This window comes from Nomascus leucogenys, chromosome 15, assembly GCF_006542625.1.
Source record: "Nomascus leucogenys isolate Asia chromosome 15, Asia_NLE_v1, whole genome shotgun sequence".
Lineage (NCBI taxonomy): Eukaryota > Metazoa > Chordata > Mammalia > Primates > Hylobatidae > Nomascus > Nomascus leucogenys.
The window spans coordinates 107,398,668-107,423,512 of record NC_044395.1 but is presented as its reverse complement, the minus strand read 5'-3'; the positions used below and the strand labels follow the sequence as shown (position 1 = coordinate 107,423,512).

General features: G+C 44.3%; 2 protein-coding genes across 4 annotated transcripts in view; one reads left to right on the top strand and one right to left on the bottom strand.

The window, feature by feature from the left end:
* CELF1 (CUGBP Elav-like family member 1) overlaps positions 1-24,845 on the top strand; it is an 89,625-nt gene that overhangs the window by 12,912 nt on the left and 51,868 nt on the right. Inside the window, exon 1 of one of the 3 annotated variants that reach the window (XM_030829373.1) lies at positions 16,541-17,548. The exons of the other annotated variants lie outside the window; for them this stretch is intronic. The gene's annotated coding sequence lies outside the window, so the exon portion shown is untranslated. Of the gene's footprint in view, positions 1-16,540; positions 17,549-24,845 lie in introns of those variants that run through there. 3 annotated transcript variants of the gene reach the window in all.
* On the bottom strand, positions 7,083-7,585 carry LOC100583243 (histone H3.3-like). The gene has a single exon (XM_012504075.2). It carries the CDS (start codon positions 7,491-7,493, stop codon positions 7,083-7,085), a length of 411 nt encoding a protein of 136 aa, XP_012359529.2. The 5' UTR covers positions 7,494-7,585.

The window sequence follows — 24,845 nt, the reverse complement described above, 5'->3', positions numbered from 1 at the left end:
TGTGTTTAGGAATGCTCTTCAGCCCCTCCCTGCTCATGATTCAGTATCTGTTTGTCATTTAGTGCACAGCTAACCTTTTTCATGAGGCTTTTCCTGTCCATTCATTCCTGTACCTGATTTAGTATTTTATTGATATATTTTATTATTTCAGCAGGATTTTAAGCTTTTTGAGGATGGAAACTGCCTTACTGCTTAGTGTATTGCATATACTTTAGGGGAGTGGTTCAGGCGTATAGTCCCTACTCTAATTATACCTTGTGATTTAGCCCGTCTTGTAATATCGTATTGCACCAGAGGTGGACACCTGGCCCAAGCTGGGCAAATCACTTTGTCCTAGGAATTTGAGATTGGAACTGAGATTCAAGTCTTTAAGATACAATTAGTCACCTACATTCAGAACACTCAGGACATAAAATCAGATGCTGGTATGCAGCCAAGTTCAGGCTCGTACATGTGGAAGCAGTGAAGGTCGTTCCATAGGGAGGGAGAAGTAAGTAGATTTCATCTAGAAAGAAGCATAGATGAGAAATGCAGCTCTGGAGAGAGGGCAGCCATCCACATGCAGAACAGAAATCTGGATGCCTAAAGACTTTCCAGGTGTGGGCCTGTTTGGAGTTCTTGGGATGGTCTAGTACCCTTTCAGTTAACTCTAGTTTTTGTGTAAGCTTTCTGTTATTTTCAGCCAAAATAACTTCGAGTTAGACTTAGTACAGAGCTCTGCACAGCACCTGTAAAATTTGAAATTTAGAATCGTCCTGTCAGGGATCATGGCTCTTTGGAAGAGTAGCTGAGATTACAGGTGTGTGGCACCATGCCCGGCTGATTTTTTGTATTTTTAGTAGAAACGGGGTTTCACCATGTTAGCCATGACTGGTCTCAAACTCCCGACCTTAGGTGATCTGTCGGCGTCGGCCTCCCAAAGTGCTGGGATTGCAGGCTTGAGCCACCACACCCAGCTGTTTGGAAGAGTGCTTTTTCCCATACTCCTTAGCCCCAGGCAAAAGGTCACTGGAGGTCTTGACTCCTTCAGTATATGCATTTGCATTTGGTGTTTAGAATGCTTTGCCACATCAAGATTATGAGGTTATTTTTTTAAACAAGTTTTTTATGTTTATTTGTTTATAATTTTTTTAGGAATATGAGCCTGTTAAAAATAATACTGCTATTTCAGATAGGAAACTTAAAGTGAGCCGTCAGTTTTAGAGAATTTTTGTTTGTGAGGCATATGGATTCAGTCTTTTCTTCGTTTCTAGTTAAGTGGCGTTTGTTTTAGTTTCCTGATTGTTTCCTCTTAAAAAAATGTTGATGGGCTTGAGTGGAACACAATGATGTGGGCTGAATGGCTGTTGAGGCTTTAAACAAAGGGTAATGGTGAGTGGCTGTGTGCCCAGTTGATGGAGTCTGTCTGGTCCCAGCTCCGTAACTTCATGAATGATCTGTGAGAGGAGCATCACAGTGGTGTTTTTCTCTTTGAGAAATGTTAATGAGGGAGAGGGGGAAGCGCTGAGAAAGACAGTTTAGTGCTTCTAACGTGATTTTGTTTTTTTCCTGTGATCTTTTGGTTTGTTAGGTTGAAAGACTTTATTCCAGAGCAATGTAAAAATTCCCTGTAATACTATTGAGGAGGAATTAAAAAGAGACAAGCTAGTTTTGAAATGGAGATTTTTTTTTTTTTTTTTTTTTTTTTTTTGAGACGGAGTCTCACTCTTTTTCCCAGGCTGGAGTGCAGTGGCGCGATCTCCGCTCACTGCAAGCTCTGCCTCCTGGGTTCACGCCATTCTCCTGCCTCAGCCTCCCGAGTAGCTGGGACTACAGGTGCCCGCCACCATGCCCGGCTAATTTTTTGTATTTTTTGGCCAGGATGGTCTTGATCTCCTGACCTCGTGATCCGCCCGCCTCGGCCTCCCAAAGTGCTGAATTACAGGCGTGAGCCACCACACCTGAGTGGAATGGAGATTTATATACAACCTGGTATATAATGTCTTCCATACATAGATAATGTAGGATAGAAAAAGCTAGAAGATATTATTTGATATCAGAGGTCAAATGATGATTGCAAATATATCTAAACAATATTATGGGCCAGGCGTGGTAACTCATGCCTGCATTACCAGCACTTTAAGAGGCTGAGGCAAGAGGATTGCTTGAGGCCAGGAGTTTGAGACCAGCCTGGGCAAATACAGGGACTCTGTCTCTACAAATAAAATTATTTAGCCAGGCATGGTGGTGCACACCTGTAGTCCTAGCTATTTGGGAGGCTGAGGCAGGACTCAACTCCTTGAGCCCAGGAGTTAGAGGTTACAGAAAGCTATGATTGTGCCAGTGTACTCCAGCCAGCCTGGGTAAAAAAGTGAAACCCCGTTTCTTTAAAAAAAAAAAAAAGAAAGAAAAAAAAGAAAACAAAATGATTATGCCTTTATGTGTTGTGTGTATCATACTAAACCCAATGCTATGCATAGAGGAAATTTTACGGTCTGTAGTGTTACCTAAGTACTGGGGCCTTGCATAAAGTAGATACCTGGTAATTATTTGTTGACTACTCCATGTCTAGCCAAATGGCACTTTAATTTTATGTTTTGGAACTGTTCAGTATTAAGGATTAGTAATAGGAAAAAGACTTAACATTGAAATTCTGTGAATTTAAGTCATTGTCTTCTGAAGATGGAGTACTTTAAAAGCTCCAGGGAGTTATCTGGAAAAAAATGTAAGCAGCTTTCCATCAAAAGACATTATAGGGCTGGGCGCGGTGGCTCATGCTTGTAATCCCAGCACTTTGGGAGGCCGAGGCAGGCAGATCACGAGGTCAGGAGATCGAGACCACAGTGAAACCCTGTCTCTACTAAAAATACAAAAAATTAGCCGGGCGCGGTGGCGGATGCCTGTAGTCCCAGCTACTCGGAGAGGCTGAGGCAGGAGAATGGCGTGAACCCGGGAGGCGGAGCTTGCAGTGAGCCGAGATTGCGCCACTGCACTCCAGCCTGGGAGACAGAGCGAGACTCCGTATCAAAAAGGAAAAAAAAAAAGACATTATGGTTAAGGTTTGTACTGTAGGCCTGGCGTGGTGGCCCACGCCTGTAATCCCAACACATTGGGAGGCTGAGTCGGCTGGATCACGAGGTCAGGAGATCGAGACCATCCTGGCCAATGTGGTGAAACCCCGTCTCTACTAAAAATAACAGAAATTAGCTGAGTGTGGTGGTGTGTGCCTATAGTCCCAGCTACTCAGGAGGCTGAGGCAGGAGAATTGCTTGAATCCAGGAGGTGGAGGCTGCAGTGAGCCAAGATGGTGCCACTGCACTCTAGCCTGGGCGACAGAGTGAGACTCTGTCTAAAAAAAAAAAAAAAAAAAAAAAATTTGTACGGTGAAAACCTCGTGGAGCTCTGATCTTGAAACCTCGTATTTCATATTGCCTGAACAGTCGGAAGGCTCCTAGACAACTCTGATTTTGGCTCAGTTTTCAGTAGCTCCAAAGAATAAGAAAAGGAGAATCTGATACTGCTGGCAGTCTGCACTCTTGCCTTTCTGGGCCAAGACATGCTTTTCCAAATAAAATCAAGGAAATAGTAAACCACTAGTAAAAATGAATAAAGCATCCAAGAGTTTGCCTCCTGTCATGTCCTGTTTTGTCCTTTTTGTTTCTAGGCTGTCTGATATTAAACTTACATGCCAAAACTATTCTGTGGGCTTGTCCTTCCTACTTCCCCTTTCAAGTTGATGGGAAATAATTATGGAAAGACATTATGTTTATTATATATTCATTGTTTTTATTGCATGCTGTTTCTGTTTAATAGTCTCTGCATACATTTACAAGTGCAATTTTTATTTATTATTATTATTTTTTGAAATGGAGTCTCACTCTGTCACCCAGGCTGGAGTGCAGTGGCGTGTTCTCAGCTCTGCAGCCCCCGCCTCCCAGGTTCAAGTAACTCTGCCTCAGCCTCCTGAGTAGCTGGGATTACAGGTGTGCACCACCACGCCCAGGTAATCTTTGTATTTTTTTTAGTAGTGATGGGTTTTCACCATGTTGGCTAGGCTGACCTCCACCTCCTGACCTGACCTCAGCTAATCTGCTCACCTTGGCCTCCCAAAGTGCTGAGATTACAGGCCTGAACCACCATGCCCGGCCTGCAAGTGCAATTTTTAAAAAAGCTTTGCAAACCTCTTTACTGAGCTAATTTGGGTTATAGATAGCATTGGGAAACCATCTGTCTGTCTGTCTATCTATCTATCTGTCTATTTATTTATGACAATCTCACCCTGTCACCCAGGATGGAGTACAGTGGTGCAGTGTTGGCTCACTACAACCTCCGCCTCCCGGGTTCAAGTAATTCTCGTGCCTCAGTCTCCAGAGTAGCTACTACAGGCCCTTGACACCATGCCCAGCTAATTTTTCTATTTTTAGTAGAGATGAGGTTTTGCCATGTTGGCCAGGCTGGTCTCAAACTCTTGGCCTCAAGCGATTCACCTGCCTCAGCCTCCCAAAGTGCTGGGATTACAGGCTTAAGCCACCATGCTGGCCAGAAACTATTTAAAAACAAACTCTTGGGGTGGGTGCAGTGGCTCATGCCTATAATCCCAGCACCTTGGGAGGCTCAGGTGGGCAGATCACAAGGTCAGGAGATAGAGACCATCCTGGCTAACACAGTGAAACCCTGTCTCTACTAAAAATAGAAAAAATTAGCCGGGCGTGGTGGCACACACCTGTAATCCCAGCTACTCGGGAGGCTGAGGCAGGAGACTCACTTGACCAGGAGGTGGAGGTTGCGGTGAGCTGAGATCGCACCACTGCACTCCAGCCTGGGTGACAGAGCAAGACTCTATCTCAAGAAAAAAACAAAAAAAAACTTGGGGGCCTGCTACAGGAAAGCTTAGGTGAGTAAATATAGCAAAACAAGAGATGATTATTATTATTATTTTTTTTTTTTTTGAGATGGGGTTTCGCTCTTGTTGCCCAAGCTGGAGTGCAATGGTGCCCAGGCTGGAGTGCAATGGTGCAACCTTGGCTCACTGCAACCTCCACCTCCCTGGGTTCAAGCGATTCTCCTGCCTCAGCCTCCTGAGTAGCTGGGATTACAGGCATGCCCCACCATGTCCAGCTAATTTTCTATTTTTAGTAGAGACGGAGTTTCTCCATGTTGGTCAGGCTGGTCTCGAACTCCCGAACTCAAGTGATCTGCCTGCCTCGGCCTCCCAAAGTGCTGGGATTACAGGCGTGAGCCATCTTGCCCAGCCCAAGACATAATACTTTTGTGGAGTATCTTAATAACTATTGCCTACGGTAGTTAATGGTATATCTTATCTCCATAGAACCATTTTTTTTTTCCTTTTGGTTTGTGAATTTGTTGTATGAATTGGTTCTGAGTTTGGTTTTCAACACATTTTATTTAAATGGAATTTATATTTAGGTTTCAGTAGTTATTAGTGTGAGGGATACTCTTGAAATTTGTGCCGGGTACTTTCTGGCTCAAACTATTATGGATCAGGCCTAGGGTAGCTGAAGTTCTAGATTATAACTGTGAAATCAAGTGCTGTTTTTGTTAATGTTCATTTGTCTGGTATAAGTTTGCTCTGGGGCTAAGCTAGATCTATGGAAAGACTTAACCCTTTTCCAGAAAGCTTCCAACTTAGGGGAAAAAAAATTTTTTTTTTTTTCTAATTCTGACTGTTCCACTTCTGAAAAAATCAGATCCACAGATCAGACTTGTAAATGATCTGTTTTCTTAAGATACCTTCTAACAGAATGGGTCTCCAGGGAACCGAGTGGCAGTTCATCTCCCTAAATGTAATTTAACATCACATTTATCTACACACCGCAGTTTTGGAGGCATACTTGGAGATTGAACTTATACTTCTCTTGGCTTATTTTATTTTAATATTTTATTTTTTATTTTATTTTATTTTATTTATTTTTGAGATGGAGTCTTGCTCTGTCGCCCAGGCTGGAGTGCAGTGGCGCGATCTCGGCTCACTGCAAGCTCCGCCTCCTGGGTTCACACCATTCTCCTGCCTCAGCCTCCTGAGTAGCTGGGACTACAGGCGCCCACCACCACGCCCGGCTAATTTTTTGTATTTTTTTAGTAGAGACGGGGTTTCACCATGTTAGCCAGGATGGTCTTGGTCTCCTTACCTTGTGATCTGCCCGCCTTGGCCTCCCAAAGTGCTGGGATTACAGGCATGAGCCATCGCACCCGGCCAGATTTATTTTTATAATTTTGTGTCTGATATATTTCTTTCTTTTTTTTTTTAATAGTTTAATGTATTTTAATAACAAACTTACAGGAACAGCACAGAAGACAGACAACATTAAAAACATGTACTTGCATGTAGGACAACTCAGTTAGAAAAGTATAGTGAATGGATGGAATCTACTGTATGATAAAAATGCTACAAACACCATTTAGTTGCCGTCAATAAGAAATTTACTTGTTTTAAAAAAATCCAAATGCTGGCATTGTCCAGAAAAATTTAACAGGTTTATTTATAATTATTATAAAGTTGAACTGCTGAAACTTGTTCACTGAAACATTTTAACTTGCATTAATGCTTTACGTCTCCGCATTTATATTAAAAATTCACACACAAATGAAAATGGAAAAACTGCCAATACCTGATTTCTGTCCCCTATTTTTCCACTCTCAATCATATACTTAGGTACCTTTTGACCCCATGGAAAAAAATATCTAACGTTCAGAACTACCAATGACAGGAAGAAGAGAATTTTTTTTTTTTTTTTTTTTTTTTTGAGAATGAAATGTTTCCCATCATAGTGGATTCTTTTTTTTTTTTTTTTTTTTTTTTTGAGACGGAGTCTCACTCTATCGCCCAGGCTGGAGTGCAGTGGCGCAATCTCGGCTCACTGCAAGCTCCGCCTCCCGGGTTCACGCCATTCTCCTGCCTCAGCCTCTCCGAGTAGCTGGGACTACAGGCGCCCGCCACCACGCCTGGCTAATTTTTTGTATTTTTAGTAGAGACGGGGTTTCACCGTGGTCTCGATCTCCTGACCTCGTGATCCGCCCACCTCGGCCTCCCAAAGTGCTGGGATTACAAGCGTGAGCCACTGCGCCCGGCCCAAAGTGGATTCTTAAGCACATTCTCCACGTATGCAGCATGCTAGCTGGATGTCTTTTGGCATAATTGTTACACGTTTGGCATGGATAGCACACAGGTTGGTGTCTTCAAAAAGGCCAACCAAATAGGCTTCACTTGCCTCCTGCAAAGCACCGATAGCTGCGCTCTGGAAGCGCAGATCTGTTTTAAAGTCCTGAGCAATTTCTCGCACCAGACGCTGGAAGGGAAGTTTGCGAATCAGAAGTTCAGTGGACTTTTGATAACGTCTAATTTCACGGAGCGCCACTGTACCAGGCCTGTAACGATGAGGTTTCTTCACCCCTCCAGTAGAGGGCGCACTCTTGCGAGCGGCTTTTGTAGCCAGTTGCTTCCTGGGTGCTTTACCACCGGTCGATTTGCGGGCAGTCTGCTTTGTACGAGCCATGGTACAGAGACCTCCTTACTTACCCCCTTCTCCTTCGGCTGGAGCTCGGCGAGCGAGAGGCGGCTCTGGCGTTGGAGAGCGACGGCCATGTCTGATATATTTCTAACATAATTGTGTAGAGAAGCTGAGATTTCTTGAACTTTGGAAAACATTGAAATCTTGATAGAAAAAGTAGTAAATATGGCCAGGCGCCGTGGCTCAGGCCTGTAATCCCAGCACTTTGGGAGGCCAAGGCGGGTGGATCACCTGAGGTCAGGAGTTGGAGACCAGCCTGGCCAACATGGTGAAACCCTATCTCTACTAGAAATACAAAATATTAGCCAGGCATGGTGGCAGGCGCCTGTAATCTCAGCTACTCGGGAGGCTGAGGCAGGAGAGTAGCTTGAACTAAGGAGGCGGAGGTTGCAGTGAGCAGAGATCGTGTCACTGCACTTCAGCCTAGGCAACAAGAGTGAAGAAACTCTATCTCCAAAAAAAAAAAAAGAAAAGAAAAAATGCTAAATATAACTTGTATTGTGGTCTGGAAAGAAATAGCAGCATACATAGGTCATAGAAACTTCAGTTGAGTTTATATTGATGTAACTGCTTTTATGAAGAGGGAGGGGAAAAACTAAGAATTGAATATATTTAACTATTTTGCAAGAGAGTGTCACTAAAATAATTTTAATTTTTTTTTTTTTTTTTTTTGTGATAGAGTCTCGCTCTGTTGCCCAGGCTGGAGTGTACTTGAGCAATCTCAGCTCACTGTAACCCCTGCCTCTTAGGTTCAAGTGATGCTTCTGCCTTAGCCTCCCAAGTAGCTGGGATTACAAGTGCCCGCCACCAGGCTTAGCTAATTTATTTATTTATTTATTTGTTTGTTTGTTTATTTTTTGAGATGGAGTCTCGCTGTGTAGCCCAGGCTGGAGTGCAGTGGTGCGATCTCGGCTCACTGCCACTTCCGCCTCCCAGGGTTTAAGCAGTTCTCCTGTCTCAGCCTCCCAAGTAGCTAGGACTACAGGCATACACCGCCATGCCTGGCTAATTTTTTGTATTTTAGTAGAGAGGAGGTTTCACCATGTTGCCCAGGCTGGTCGTGAACTCCTGAGCTCAGGCAGTCTGCCCGCCTTGGCCTCCCAAAGTGCTGGGATTATAGGCATGAGCCACTGTACCCGGCCAATTTTTGTATTTTTAGTAGAAATGGGGTTTCACCATGTTGACCAGGCTAGTCTTGAACTCCTGACCTCAAGTGATCCACCTGCCTCAGCTTCCCAAAATGCTGGTATTACAGGCTTGAGCCACCGTGCTGGCCACCGCGCTTGGTCTAATATTTCTTCAGAAATGTATACTGTATGGTACTATTTCTTGAAGGTAGCTTGCTGAAAGAATAAGATCAGCTTTCTGAATTGCCAGATCCAGAACATAAAAAAAAAAACACTGTGACCGAAAAAAAAAAAAGCCTTCTGGATCCACCCCCAGGAATCCTAGTGGGTTCCCATGGTAACAACCTCTTTGCTTACAACTTGTCACTGTGTAACTGTCACTGGGGTTCAGAGAAAAGCCAGTATAGCAAGAACTGTGTGGCATTAACAACTCCCTAATAAACTGCTGTTGCACATTTGCAATGAGCCAGAAATAGAAAAGAAAGTTTTAAGGTTTTAATTTCTGTGTTCCGTTAATTAGAAGCTTTAAAAAGCTGCCTAATTATGGTAAGGTGCAGCAGTGGGAAGGTGGTGGGTGGCCCAGCCAGGCATAGGAGGGAGAAAAAGTAAGCTATAGGCTCAAAATGTTAGAAACTTCAGAGATTTTTTTCTTCTTTAATCCTGTCATTTTGAAAATGAGGGACATGGAATGCCTTACTTAAATTCACATAGAGATAGAAGCAGGAATTTTCCCAGCACTGTTCTGTTGTCTCTACCCACACATTGGATTCACCTTTCCTCTACTTTTCATAGTGAAATTGGTTTCTGAGGTTAGCAGAGGACCTTTACAAAAGTTATGCAGAGAAACTTTCTATCCATCGAAGGAATCCCTTCTACAGCATCCTGGGCAGGCAGCGTCTGCCGCTTTCCTCAGGTGGAGGTGACCTGTTTAATTGGCAAAGCCCCTCTACTGGAATTCAAAGGGAAGGTAGTTTTATGTAGATTCCCCATTTTGAAGCTATACACTGTTTTTCTCTCATCATAAAAGAGCAATTGTACACCGGGCACGGTGGCTCACGCCTGTAATCCCAGCACTTTGGGAGGCCGACGTGGATCACCTGAAGTCAGGAGTTTGACACCAGCCTGGCCAACATGGTGAAACCCTGTCTCTACTAAAAATACAAAAATTAGTCAGGACTGGTGGTGGGTACCTGTAGTCCCAGCTACTCAGGCAGCTGAGGCAGGAGAATCGCTTGAACCTGGGAGGCAAAGGTTGCAGTGAGTCGAGATTGCACCACTGCACTCCAGCCTGGGCGACAGAGCGAGACTCTATCTCAAAAAAAAAAAAAAAATAGCAGTTGTAATCAGAAAAATTCCCAAATGTTTTTCAGTAGCCTGTTTATCTCCATTTAAGTCATGCTTGTCAGTCATGACAAGAAAAATAATTCTTTAAAGGAATTATGTCATGCCTGAACCCTAGAACTTTGAAAAGATAATGCCATATTTGGAACAAGCTAGTCCTTTAACAGGTGGGAGGGAAGAGATGATGATAAATGCTATATTGAGTTTAAAGTACTTTACAATGTGCTTAACAAGAGGAGATGATTTTGAGCTAAAGAATATCAAAACAGGCCTCAAAAATACTTCTAAGGCAAAATCAGAAGCCAGGTAGGCAAGTTGTTTTGTGTTTTTGTGGTGCATTTTGCAAATGCTTTTGTCATTGTTTCTAGAGTAGGTATATCTATACAAAAGTGAGCTTGGGGTTCAAAAATAATATTTTGGGTCTTGCTGTTTTGTTTTGTTTGAGATGGAGTCTCGCTCTGTTGCCCAGGCTAGAGTGTAGTGATGTGATCTTGGCTCACTGCGACCTCTGCCTCCCATTCAGGCAATTCTCCTACCTCAGCGCCCAGAGTAGCTGGGACTACAGGCGAGTGCCACCATGCCTGGCTAATGCTTTGTATTTTTCGTAGAGATGGGGTTTCACCATGTTAGCCAGGGTGGTCTCTATCTCCTAACCATGTGATCTGCCCATCTTGGCCTCCCAAAGTGCTGGGATTACAGGCGTGAGCCACCGTGACTGGCCTGTTTGTTTATTTTATTTCATTTTTTTGAGACAGAGTCTTGCTGTGTCGCCTAAGCTGGAGTGCAGTGGCGCAATCTCAGCTCACTGCAACCTCCACCTCCTGGGTTCAAGTGATTCTTGTGCCGCAGGGTTTTTGTATTTTTAGTAGAGATGGGGTTTCACCAAGTTGGCCAGGCTGGTCTCAAACTCCTGACCTCGGGGAATCCATCCACCTCAGCCTCCCAAAGTGTTGGGATTACAGGCGTGAGCTACCATGCCGGGCTTTTTGTTTTGAGACTTGGTCTTCCTTTGTCGCCCAGGCTTGGAGTGCAATGGCATGATTGTGGCTCACTGTAGCCGTGACCTCATGGGCTCAAGCAATCCTCCCGCCTCAACCTCTCAAGTAGCTGGCACTACAGGCACATGCCACCATGCCTGGCTAATTTTTTCCATTTTTGTAGAGACAGGGTCCCCCTGTATTGCCCAGGCTGGTCTTAAACTCCTGGTCTCAAGCAATCTTCCTGCCTCGGCCTCCCAAATTACTGGGATTACAGGCATGAGCCACTGTACCCAGCCTTCTTCCTCTTCTTGAAGTCTGGTCCTCTCTCCCAGTTTTCATGTCTCACAGCCATCCTTTTATCTCTGATACCGCTTCTTAATTCTTTTTTTTTGAGACGGAGTCTCGCTCTGTCACCCAGGCTGGAGTGCAGTGGTGCAGTCTCGGCTCACTGCAAACTCCGCCTCCCGGGTTCACGCCATTCTCCTGCCTCAGCCTCTCCGAGTAGCTGGGACTACAGGCACCCGCCACCACGCCCGGCTAATTTTTTGTATTTTTAGTAGAGACGGGGTTTCGCCGTGGTCTCGATCTCCTGACCTCGTGATCCGCCCACCTCGGCCTCCCAAAGTGCTGGGATTACAAGCGTGAGCCACCGCGCCCGGCCCACCGCTTCTTAATTCTAAACAGCTATATTCTATGAGCTGCTACCAAAGAGAGAGAAACATCATCCTCTCTAGACTGCCATGGAGTCAGTGCCACATTTACCAAACTGTCTGATCTGTGACTATGTCCTCTTTTGACTGGGCCCACATTAAAGCATGTCCCAAACGCTATCTTGATATATGTCCTCAGTAGCAATCTTGTTTTTTAAGCCTTCCTTTACAGGTTGATTCACAGTGGGAGAGAGCCATGTTCAGAATTTTTTTCTGATAGCCTGAATTTTCTTCTTGTCTTTCATGTCTTTGCTTCTATTTATGTTCTTTGTACCTCTTCTTCCTTGAACTTGCATCTTCTGCATAGTTGACTCTATTATATCATCTTTGGGGCTGCAGAATAAAATGTGGAAGATTTTAAAGTTAAGGTTCCCAGAATAATGTTGTCGCCCACATTGCACATATGTCACATTTTGAGTTTACTAGTTAAGCCTCTAAATATGCACTTTATATACAATATGCGCAGTGCGATGATTTAGGTTGCCATGAGAACCTAAAAATTTTAGGCTTAAATGGTTCGGTAACAGACACTTTAAAATTATCTTAGATGAAGGCTAATTTTTTCTTCTATATACTCTTTACAAACTGAGGCATAAAGCAATAGCTGTTCTCATATAGTACTTCTGCTGACAGGATGGGTGGCTTCTTTGTTTGCCTACCTGTTATCAGTCCCCTTCATCCCAGTCTGTCATACTCTGGTGTCGTGTCCCCTGCCCAAGTATTTGTCTTTCTTTTTTTTTTTTTTTTTTTTTTTTTTTGAGACAGAGTCTTATCCTGTTGCTCAGGCTGGAGAGCAGTGGCGTGATCTTGGCTCACTGCAAGCTCCGCCTCCCAGGTTTAAGCAGTTCTCCTGCCTCAGCCTCCCCAGTAGCTGGGATTACAGGTGCCTGCCCTGCCTCAGCCTCCCCAGTAGCTGGGATTACAGGTGCCTGCCCTGCCTCAGCCTCCCCAGTAGCTGGGATTAAAGGTGCCTGCCACCACGCCCAGCTAATTTTTTTTTTTTTTCTGAGTCGGAGTCTCGCTGTGTTGCCCAGGCTGGAGTGCAGTGTCAGGATCTCGGCTCACTGCAACCTCCGCTTCCTGGGTTTAAGTGATTCTCCTGCCTCAGCCTCCCGAGTGGCTGGGACTACAGGCGTGTGCTACCACGCCAGCTAATTTTTGTATTTTTAGTAGAGACAGGGTTTGCCATGTTGGCCAGGCTGCTCTCGAACTCCTGGCCTCATGTGATCTGCTCGCCTCGGCCTCCCAACGTGCTCGGATTACCAGCGTGAGCCAGCATGCCATTTTTAGTAGAGATGGGGTTTCGCCATGTTACCCGGGCTGGTCTCGAACTTCTGACCTCCAGTGATCCACCTGCCTCAGCCTCCCAAAGTGCTGGGAGCCACTGCCCCCGGCCTTGTCTCCTACTTTCTTTGCTCCAAGGTAGGATTAGAAGTAGAAACTGGAGCCAGGAGCTATAGTCCCAGCTACCCAGGAGGCTGAGGTGGGATAATTACTTGAACCTGAGAGGCAGAGGTTGCAGTGAGCTGAGATTGTGCCACTGCACTCCAGCCTGAGCTACAGAGCAAGACTCTGTCTCAAAAAAAAAAAAAAAAAAGTTAAAGTGGGTGAGGTGGCACACATCTGTACTCAGTTCCAGATACTTGGGAGGCTGAAATGAGAGGATCACTCCAGCCCAGGAGGTTGAGGCTGCAGTGAGCTGTGATCCTGCCACTGGACTCTAGCCTGGGAGACAGATACAAAAGTAAAAGCTGGAAGCTTTACCTTTTTTTTTTTTGAGGCAGGGTCTCACTGTGTTGGTCTGGCTGGAGTGCAGTGGCGTGATCATAGCTCACTGCAGCCTTGAGCTCCTGGAATCAAAATGATCCTCCTGCCTCAGCCTTCTGAGTAGCTGGGACCACAGGCAGGCGCCATCATGCCTGGCTAATTTTTGTGGCTTTTGTTTTTTTGTGGAGGTGGGGGTCTCACTGTATTGCTCAGACTGGTCTCAAACTCTTGGCCTCAAGTGATACCTCTGTCTCGACCTCCCAATTTTTATTTTTATTTTTTTAAGAGACAGGATCTTGCTGTTTTCCAGGCTGGAGTGCAGTGGCACAATCGTAGCTCGCTGCAGCCTCAAACTCCTGGCCTCAATGAACAGTCCTCCCACCTCAGCCTCCCAAAGTGCTTGTATTACAGGTGTGAGCCACTGTGCCTGGCCAAACTTTAACTTTTTAAAAAAATGTGAGATGGGATAGCTGTATATTGTTGTCTTGAGTCCTTAAACTGAAAATCTGGTAAAAGTTGTGAATCCACTTCCTTATAAATGCATACAGAGGTAGAGTTTTACGTATAGTATAAGGAAGTTTTTTGAATTCATGAAATGTCAGTGGGCCATAGATATGGACCCCTGATCTAGTCCAATCCCGTATTTCTCTTGAGGAAATAAGGGAGGAGAGCTGACATATCAAAGGCCATACTTTACGTGTTTATAGTCATTTTGATTTTTTTTTTTTTTTTTTTTTTTTTTTTTTGAGACGGAGTCTCGCTCTGTCGCCCAGGCTGGAGTGCAGTGGCACTGATTTTGAGGTTATACTTGGAGCAATTCCTCTTCATGTACACAACTGTGGTGTATTGTTGTGTGATTTTTGGGGGGAGGTGTGGGGGGATGGGGGACAGAGTTTCACTCTTGTCACCCAGGCCAGAGTGCAATGGTGCGATCCTGGCTCACTGCAACCTCCGCCTCTCGGGTTCAACCAATTCTCCTGTCTCAGCCTCCGGAGTAGCTGGGATTACAGGCACGCACCACTACGCCGAGCTAATTTTTGTATTTTTAGTGGAGATGGGGTTTCACCATGTTGGCCAGGCTGGTCTTGAACTCCTCACCTCAGGTGATCCACCCGCCTTGGCCTCCCAAAGTGCTGAGGTTACAGGCATGAGCCACCACACCTGGCCTGCTTTGTGTTCTGTATTTTTACTTAATTGCCTTCACACAAGTATTTTTAGTAGAGTACATACAGGTAATTAAAGCTGTGATCTTAAACACGATAAAAGCATATTAATTCACAGTAAACTACTCCTTGGGAAGTCAAAGTTGCTATAATAGGACTGCTCAGATTCTTAAAAAATTAAGTACAGTATATACAATGAAGCCAGTATATGCAATGAATAAGCCAGTATATACAATGAAGAGGCTTGATTTTTTTTTTTAAGTTTTGTAGAGACAGGGTCTATGTTGCCCAGGGTGTACTTGAACTCCTGGTCTCAAGTGATCCTCTCCCTTGACCTCTCAAAGTGCTGGTATTACAGGGGTGAAACACTGCATCTGGCCCAGTTAAGAGGCTTTTACTTAAGAGGCTTTTACTTAATTTTTTTTATTTTTTGAGGCAGGGTCTCACTTTGTCACCCAAGCTGGAGTGCGGTGGCACGATCACGGCTAACTGCAGTCTTGATCTCCTGGGCTCAAGGAATCTTCCCACCTCAGCCCCCTGAGTAGCTGGGACTACAGGCACGTGCCACCACGCCCAGCTAATTTTTGTATTTTTAATAGAGACAGGGTTTCACCTTGTTGGCCAGGCTGGTCTCGAACTCCTAACCTCAGGTGATCCGTCTTGGTCGCAGGCATGAGCCACCACTGCCCGGCCTGGAACTCCTTTTGATGACTGGTTAACTTAGTAGTGTTTTATAATCAAGGATCTCATAGTTATATCAGCATAAACATTTCTAGTTCCACCATTTTATTTCCCTGTGACAGGGTTTTTGTTTTTTTTTCTTAATAGTGGTTTAAAATTTATTCAACAGGCTAGGCAGAAATGTCTCAGATGGAAGAACGTTTTCCTGAAAGTGTTATATGAGAAATGTTACAGTGGATGCTGAGTTATGGTCTGAATTTATTTTTATCTTACTTTAGAATATATTTTCTCTAAAGTAGGCAAAAACTATAATTTTGCTTGCATAAGCAGTGTGGTATTAATCTCATACTATGAAACATTTTAGGTCGAAACCACAGACTCAGAATTTCAGAAATGGAGGGATCTTAGAAATCATCTTCTTCAAATCCTATATTCTTCACGTTTAAGATACCGCAGGTGCCTTTTTTTTTTTTCTTCCTTGAGACGGAGTTTTGCTCTTGTTACCCAAGCTGGAGTGCGATGGCACAATCTTGGCTCACTGCAACCTCCGCTTCCCAGATTCAAGCGATTCTCCTGCCTCAGCCACCCCAGTAGCTGGGATTACAGGCATGCACCACCACACCTGGCTAATATGGTATTTTTAGTAGAGACGGGGTTTCTCCCTGTTGGTCAGGCTGGTCTCGAACTCTGGACCTCAGGTGATCTGCCCACCTTGGCCTCCGAAAGTGCTGGGATTACAGACGTGAGCCACCACTCCTGGCGTGCAGGTGCCCTTAATGAGCATTCTGGTAGGTGGGATAAGCAAGAAAGTCTAGGTCTGTCTGTCTGTTCTCAGTCTCTCTTCTCTCTTTTCTTTCTTCCTTTGTTTGTTTGTTTGTGGATAGAGACGGGTTCTCGCCACATTGCCCAGGCTGGTCTCAAACTCCTGGGCTCAAGTAGTCCACCCACCTCGGCCTCCCAAAGTGCTGAGATTACACATGTGAGCTATCAAGGCCAGCCTCTCTTCTCTTAATGTGTATAGCATTTATAGTTTGTACCCCCACGCTTTAGTGCAGTAGTCATGTACTGTCTGCCTTTATTATTATCTCTTGTTAATCTCATCTAGGAACTAGATTGGAGGTCACTGACAGTATGGTTTTGATTTGTGCTGTAGCCCCTATGATACTGAATCAATACATAACCAGGCTGGGCTTGGCGGCTCACGCCAGTAATCCCAGCACTTTGGCAAGCCGAAGTGGGTGGATCACTTGTACCTAGGAGTTTGAGACCCGCCTGGGCAGCATGGTGAAACCCCATCTCTATAAGGGTGGAATAAAATTACATAGGTGGTATGCACTAACTACTTCAGTAAGGGCTGAAGAATAGAATCATTTGAGCCAATCAGCCATGCATTTCTTATTGTTGGAAAGTTCACTCTGGTCAGCAATTAAGCTTTTCACATACTTCACATTGAAGTGAATCTAAATGAATTGTTCTAAGTAAAATAATTTTTGGAACACAAATATTTGGCTTCTGGTTATATAAGCCATCATCCTGAGACATAGATTTTAAAAATTATATTAGAGTTTATTTTAACTTGTATCAACCAGAAAATAAAAAAGAGCTGAAAACATACACAGTTGGAATGAGACCTTCATTGTGAAAGCAGCAAGGAGCTAGTGAAAGTTAACATCGTTCACTCGAATGGAGAATAACCTTTTTTTGCATGTTAAATTTTAGGATTTAAATGATAAATTGAGCCTCACCACTACTGCTGATCTGGTAAGAATCTGACCTAGTAAAGGTTTTCAAATGTCTTTTCCATTTCCCCTGGCTGAGGGATTCTTGGTGTCAGTGACTGAAATTATTTGGAAGTTCCTTGACTGAAATAGAATATCTCAAACCTTACTTCAAGTACCAGCCTGTGTGTTTCTGTTTTTTGTCTGGAGCATGTGAACAGAATGCATGTGTGTGAGATAATTGGGCTTTCACTAATGGCCCCCTTTCAGCAACCATGTATGGGTAAAGCTGTTCAGTTCCCTGCTCCTCCCTCTCTGAGCACGGAGCAGAATCTGTTCTGCTGAAGCTGCTGTTCCACTTTTTAGCTTTCTATATTTGTACAGCAACAGCAGGAGCAGCCCACTAGCCAGGCCGTGTGGCCACCCTTTGGCACCCGCACCAGCTCAGACCTGCTCAGGATTCAGCCAGGGCACACAGCTTGTGTTCTTACGTGCGTCCATCTGTCTGTCTGTGTGCGTTTCTGTGGAGGACTGAGGTTTTCAAGTGAAAGAGGTGACTTGTCTGTCTTTGTTGTTTTGCTGTGTTTAGGTTTGTCAGTTGTAAATTGTAGAGAATGCTTCAGGATGTTAGGGATGGGGTGAGGAGACGAGATTTGTATTTAACAAAATCTTGGCGAGAGGGTACCAAACAGGGAAATGTGATGTCAGAAGTGGTCTTTGGGTTCCGTTAGAAACATACCTTGTTGAAGTAGTAGTGTTTTTTTTTCCTCTTTGTTTTGTTACAGGTCACAAAGATCAGCTCTTGGGGTAATATTGAATTCCTTTCCTGGCACACAAATTTTTTGACATAAAATTTGAGTATAAAAAGATGGAGGCACCTCCACCCCTTTAAGAAATGATTTAGTGCACATCTTGGAAGAGTGCGGTAGGGGTTAAGCGTGGTGACTTCCCTCTCTGCCAGGAAAGGAACTGTGGGGAATGCCCTGTTGCTTTGGGCCCCACAGCAACCTATGCTGTTTGCGCTGTTCGAGTGCTTTGTAAAGTTTGGCCTTACAGAGGTCTTGTAATGCCTTTTGGTGTCGTGTCTATTTAAGGAATAGCAGAAGACATGACATGTAGACAAATTTCGGGTTATTTTCAGAAGATACTGGGTTTGTTACTGTATCTTAAGAGGATACTTTCTTGGTTTGTTATGAGATATTCTAATTAAACAGAGATGAATTCCTTACTCCTGGTCAGTTTAAGTCTAAATTCAAGTTTGTTGCTTTGTTTTACAGTTTCCTTTCACTCCCCTCCCCCATCCCCTCATGAGTCATAAGCATGCAGTGTTGGGAATAGAACTTGTCAGCTGAGTGGGGATGAGACAGTTCTCTGCACATACTATTTGTAACTGTAGTCAATGAGGAGAGGAAAGGATGTTATTAAATGCTGGAGAAACACCTTGATTGAGGCAGCTTCTTCTGTGGCTGTGTAGTATGGATGCAGAGTTCTGTGTGACTATATACACTGATGTCTTCTGGCTCTGAATCACTTAGGGATCTCTTCTGCACCTTGTCCATTGTACGTTTTGGATGCTTATTTGTTTAGGGTCTAGGACCTGGTGCTTAGCCTCTTCTGGATTCTGTATATTTACTGACGTTCTAAAATTCTGCTTCATCTTCTCTTTCTTGGCTATTCTTAGTGCGTATCTCATTTTACTGTCCTAATGTTTTCCCATTTATACTATGAATCATTGTGCACCGTATGTAGAGCCTGTCGTTGGAGATTAAAATCAGTGGCAGCTCTTTGATTTTACAGCTCAGCCTCAGTAAGTGACACTCTGATTAGCACACCTATATTCTAGCTTTCTTTTTGTTCTTGGCCTTTTTTAAAATTTATAACTTCCCTGGTCTCATTTTATTAGTTTATGTTTTTCCAGTGTGTCCATTTTGAAAGCTTCACGAAAAAAAAAAATTTTTTTTGGTTTGATGAAAGGAATGAATAAATGTTTATACATGAATAAGTGCTCTCAGAACAAGTGGTTTGGTAATCCATAATGAAGATATACTGGCCTCTAACAGGCCCAGTTGGAGGTGCAAGATCTGTCAGCCTATTGCTGCCAGAATTCTTACCTATTCATTTCCCCCTCCTGCTAGGAAATACTTTGGAATAATCTCAGGTACCCAATTTTTTTTAAGTAAATGAAGCCTATTTTATTACTTCAAGTTTGCTTTTTTTTGGAGACGGAGTCTCGCTCTGTCACCCAGGCTGGAGTGCAGTGGCACGAACTCGGCTCACTGCAGCCGCCTCCTCCCGGGTTCAAGCATTTCTCCTGCCTCAGCCTCCAAGTAGCTGTGACTACAGGCGCCCGCCACCACACCTGGCTAATTTTTGTATTTTAGTAGAGATGGGGTTTCACCACGTTGGCCACGCTGGTCTTGAACTCCTGACCTCAGGTGATCCACCCACCTTGGCCCCCTGAAGTGCTGGGATTACAGGCCTGAGCCACTGTGCCTGGCGTTGTTTTGTTTTGTTTTGTTTCGTTTCGTTTTTTTTTAAGACTGAATCTTGCTCTCACCCAGGCTGGAGTGCAATGGCGCAATCTCAGCTCACTGCAACCTCTGCCTCCCGGGTTCTCCTGACTCAGCCTCCGGAGTAGTAGCTGGGACTTCAGATGCCCACCACCATGCCCAGCTAATTTTTGTATTTTTAGTAGAGATGGGGTTTCACCATGTTGGCCAGGCTGGTCTCCAACTCCTGATCTCAGATCCACCTGCCTTGGCCTCCCAAAGTGCTGGGGTTACAGGCTTGAGCACCATGCCCGGCCTACTTCCAGTGTTAATGATAAAAAAAATTTCACCCGGGCAAGGTGGCTCACACCTGTAATCTTAGCACTTTGGGAGGCCGAGGCAGGCGGATCACCTGAGGTTGGGAGTTCAAGACCAGCCTGACCAACATGGAGAAACCCCGTCTGTACTAAAAATACAAAAAAAATTAGCCAGGCTTGGTGGCAGTAATCCCAGCTACTCGGGAGGCTGAGGCAGGAGAATCTCTCGAATCCGGGAGATGGAGGTTGCGATGAGCTGAGATCATGCCGTTGCACTCCAGCCTGGGCAACAAGAGCGAAACCTGTCTAAAAAAAAAAAAAAATTAGCATAGCTGTTGCATTTTAAAAAGTGAAACTACATACTATGTTTCCAGCTCAGTAAACAGACGAACCTGTTGTCTTTGAGTAACATAACAATTGAGCGTTGTACAGTACATCTTAAGATCAAGTACTTTATTTTGAAGAGATGGAATCATCGTGTAACAGACTGAAATGTTTTGGGACTCATTCTTTTCCACCATAGACACCAAGCTTAGTGCCCAGAATAATAATAGTAGGAAATGTTTATTGAGCACTTTCTTTGTGTCAGGCACTATTCTTTTTTTTTTTTTTTTTTGAGACGGAGTCTCGCTCTGTCGCCCAGGCTGGAGTGCAGTGGCGCGATCTCGGCTCACGGCAAGCTCCGCCTCCCAGGTTCACGCCATTCTCCTGCCTCAGCCTCTCCGAGTAGCTGGGACTACAGGCGCTCGCCACCACGCCCGGCTAATTTTTTGGTATTTTTAGTAGAGACGGGGTTTCACCGTGGTCTCGATCTCCTGACCTCGTGATCCGCCCGCCTCGGCCTCCTGAAGTGCTGGGATTACAAGCGTGAGCCACCGCACCCGGCCCGTGTCAGGCACTATTCTAAATGCTTTACATATATAAATAATTTAATTCTAACAAATATCCTGTAAGGTAGATACTGTTTCTGTAACCACTTTGTGCATGAAGAAACAGAGGTATTTATGAAGAAGTTAAACAATTTCCCCAGTTACCTGGCTAGCAAGCAGCAAAACTGGGATTAGAAAGCAGTGGTATGACTCTAGAGTCTAGGTATAGGGTACATTGTGGGTTTGTAGTAAATATTTGTCTATTTTATTAGCACACTTTATTATTTGAGATTATTAAATTATGAATCAGTCTAAACCCATTTTTATTTTAGAATTTCCTTATGAAAATAACTATATGATATTGGTTTTGCAGATCACCATCAACTGTACTAGTTCATTTATTTTTTATACGGAGTCTTGCTCAGTCGCCCAGGCTGGAGTGCAGTGGCGCGATCTCGGCTTACTGCAAGCTCCGCCTCCTGGGTTCACGCCATTCTCCTGCCTCAGTCTCCTGAGTAGCTGGGACTACAGGCACCCGCCACTACGCCCGGCTAATTTTTTTGTATTTTTAGTAGAGACGGGGTTTCACTGTATTAGCCAGGATGGTCTCGGTCTCCTAACTTCGTGATCCGCCCATCTTGGCCTCCCAAAGTGCTGGGATTACAGGCATGAACCACAACGCCCGGCCCTCTAATTCATTTATTGACGGTAAAGAACAGCAAGCCAAGTAACAAGTTTGTGAAACATCTCTAAAATTACTAGTTTATCTCCACTAGTACCAGACTATTTACTGAAGATATTGAAAGCAGAATTAATTTTAGCCTTTTTTTGGGGGTGGGGGTGGGGGTGGGGCGTGGGAAGAGATTGGTTCTCACTGTCACCCAGGCTGGAGGGCAGTGGCGCGATCTTGGCTCACCACAACCTCTGCTCCCAGGGTCGATCCTCCCACCTCAGCCTCCTGAGTGGCTGGGACTACAGGCACATGCCGCCATGCCCAGTTAATTTTTTTGTATTTTTTGGGTAGAGGTAGGGTTTTGCCGTGTTGGCCAGGCTGGTCTTGAACTCCTGAGCTCAAGTGATTTGCCCACCTCGGCTTCCCAAAGTGCTGGGGTTACACATGAGCCACAGTGCCCGGCCCGCTTCTTTACCTCGTTTCCTGCACCACATATCTTCCAGAGATGCCCTTACAAGGGGCGCATGGGAAGGGAGAACCAGCAAGTTTTGCCATGTCCATAAACTTAAAATCTGTGTGAGAGTGACAGGAAAACACAGAGAAGTCTGTTCAAAAGAAATGATGATGAGGGAATTATTAGTAGGCCATGTAATTCAGTGGAGGGTAGCAAAAAATGTATTATACCATGGACAGTGTGATGAAATGGCACAAAAATTTGATTTAGACAGGGAAATAAGAATCAGCTCTCCTGAGATTTTTTAAGTCTTTCACATTTATGGTAACATTTTCCCTTAGATAGATGCTGTCCCATGTTTCTTGTTTCTAGTGCAAGTCGTTATTTTCTGAACAAAACCGTTAACTCCTAAAGGACAGGGATTGGGCCTTTTTTTGGTACTCTCCTTAGTTCTGGGTATATAGTAGATGTTTTCTAAAAATGTAGTTGCTTTTTTGATTGATAGATCTCCTGGCTTTTTTTTTAAGAACTTGTTTTTGTAAAAATGAAATCAAAGCACTGACAAGTTAAATTTTGTGGAACAGTTAAGATTTTTTTAGGAGTGATTTGAAGGATGTGACAGATGATTTAAGTGGGTATTTAAATGTGAGAAGCACTCCTTTTTTTTTTTTTTTTTTTTTTGAGACAGAGTCTCGCTCTGTTGCCCAGGGTGGAGTGCAGTGGCGCGATCTCAGCTCACTACAAGCTCTGCCTCCCAGGTTCATGCCATTCTCCTGCCTCAGCCTCCCGAGTAGCGGTGACTACAGGCGCCTGCCACCACACCCGGCTAATTTTTTTGTATTTTCAGTAGAGACGGGGTTTCACCGTGTTAGCCAGGATGGTCTCGATCTCCTGACCTCGTGATCCGCCCGCCTTGGCCTCCCAAAGTGCAAGTGCAGGGATTACAGGCGTGAGCCACCGCGCCCGGCGAGAAGCACCTTTAGGAGCACAATTGCAGAGTGATGAAAGCATGATAATTGAAGTACCTTATTTATTTATTTATTTATTTATTTAGAGATGGAGTCTCGCTTTGTCGCACAGGCCGGAGTGCAGTGGCGTGATCTCAGCTCACTGCAACCTCTGCCTCCCGGTTCAAGTGATTCTCCTGCCTCAGCTTCCCAAGTAGCTGGGATTACAGGTTCCTGCCACCACACCGGGCCAATTTGTTTGTATTTTTAGTAGAGATGGGGTTTCACCTTGTTGGCCAGGCTGGTCTCAAACTCCTGACCTCAAGTGATCCACCTGCCTCGGCCTCCCAAAGTGCTGGGATTACAGGCCAGCCAAAGTAACTTTTTAAAAAAAGTGATAATAGAATAGAATTTGTGCTAGGGCTGTGCGTCCTTTAGGGTGAATCAAGCTTTGCTGAACATATTCCCTGATTGGCTGAAGCAGAGGTACAAAATTTGCATTTTCTGGCCTATAACCTAACTGTCTCAGGAAGTGTGTCTACAGAAGTAGTTTCTGGTTTCTCTAGTTTTATAGAATTAAGAATTTAAGAACGGAAAGAAAATAAAGTTTCCTGCTTTTCAACAGAACAAGGCAAAGCTCCTGAAACAAGACCATATGGAAGCATCCTGCATGAGTGCCCGTGTGTTTGATGGTGAGGTTGGGGCAGATGGTACAGGCAGGGTTCTTGGCTGCTTGGTCAAGGATTTTGGAGATGATAGAAGTTAGGTGGCTACTGCTAAGGAAAGACTGTTGTATGTTGTGTGTGTTGGGCCTGTCTGCCTAAGAGGTGGAGCAGCCTCACAGAGAGGAAGGAAATTGATGTGTTTGGTAGGGTAGAGGTAAGATAAGAAAAGAGCAGGGGAGATGCAGAGTTGGAATGATAAAGCTTGCAATTGCATCTAAACCTCCCCCTGAGATAAAGGAGAGGGAGAGGATAAGACAAGATATTACAGTGCGATAAATAAGATTCCAGATCCCTGGTGTCTTCTGTTCTCTAGAGCCTTCAAGTAAGATACTGCAGGGACTGTAGGGTTTTTCTGTTTAAACTTGAAGCTCTTTTGATTCCTTTTTGAGATACAAGCCAAAAGCTGTATTTATAGAACTTGTTTTGACATATTATCTCACCCTGTCCCTTGCCTTTACTGGAATCCAGCTAATGTTGCACTTTGCCTTGGCAGGAAAGGTTGATTGAAGAAAATGTATAGATATACAGCTGAGTGATTGAAAATAGCTTCAGACTTTGTAAAAGGCCATACATGAGGTTTGAGGTCCCAGCTGCATGAACGTTGTTTGAGTTGCTGGGGTCATTTAAAGTGGTGTGATGTAATTATGATATACTGCTGGATCACCTGGACAATGACAGTTTCCACACACAAGTTTCAGGCAAAGCAGGAAAAAAATACAAAACCAAAATGCTGTTTTGGAAAAGAGTATGAGTTGAGGTTTTTCTTTACTTTGTGCTTTATAGTTCCACGAGTTTTCCTTTTTTTAAGTGGTAGGAATGGACTTACGGGTTGCAAGGGGAAGTGGACAAGGGGATATGGCGTCTGCAGGCTAGGTTGCTGTGCTCCAAAAGCTCGAGTTTTCTTTAAAAAAATTTCAGTAGGCCGGGCACAGTGGCTCATGCCTGTAATCCTAGCACTTCAGGTCGATCACCTAAGGTCAGGAGTTCGAGACCAGCTTGGCCAACATGGTGAAACCCCGTCTTTACTAAAAATACAAAAAAGTAGCTGGGTGTGGTGGCAGGTGCCTATAATCCCAGCTGCTTGGGAGGCTGAGGCAGTAGAATTGCTTGAACCCGGGAGGCGGAGGTTGCAGTGAGCCAATATTGCGCCATTGCACTCTAGCCTGGGCAACAAGAGCATAACTTCGTCTCAAAAAAAAAAAAAAAAAAAAAAAAAAAATTTCTGTAGAATAGGTAACGTGTTCACATGTAAACATTTCAACCACTGTTCCACCTCTACAACTACTGTTAGCAATTATTTCTTTATCCATCCAGAGATACTCTGTTCATATACAAGCCATGTGTAATTCCTTTCTTATTGTATGAATACGTTTTGA

What these genes read in the sequence shown, in the direction of transcription:
- LOC100583243 (XM_012504075.2), bottom strand. Translation starts at nt 7,493, where the DNA reads ATGGCTCGTACAAAGCAGACTGCCCGCAAATCGACCGGTGGTAAAGCA.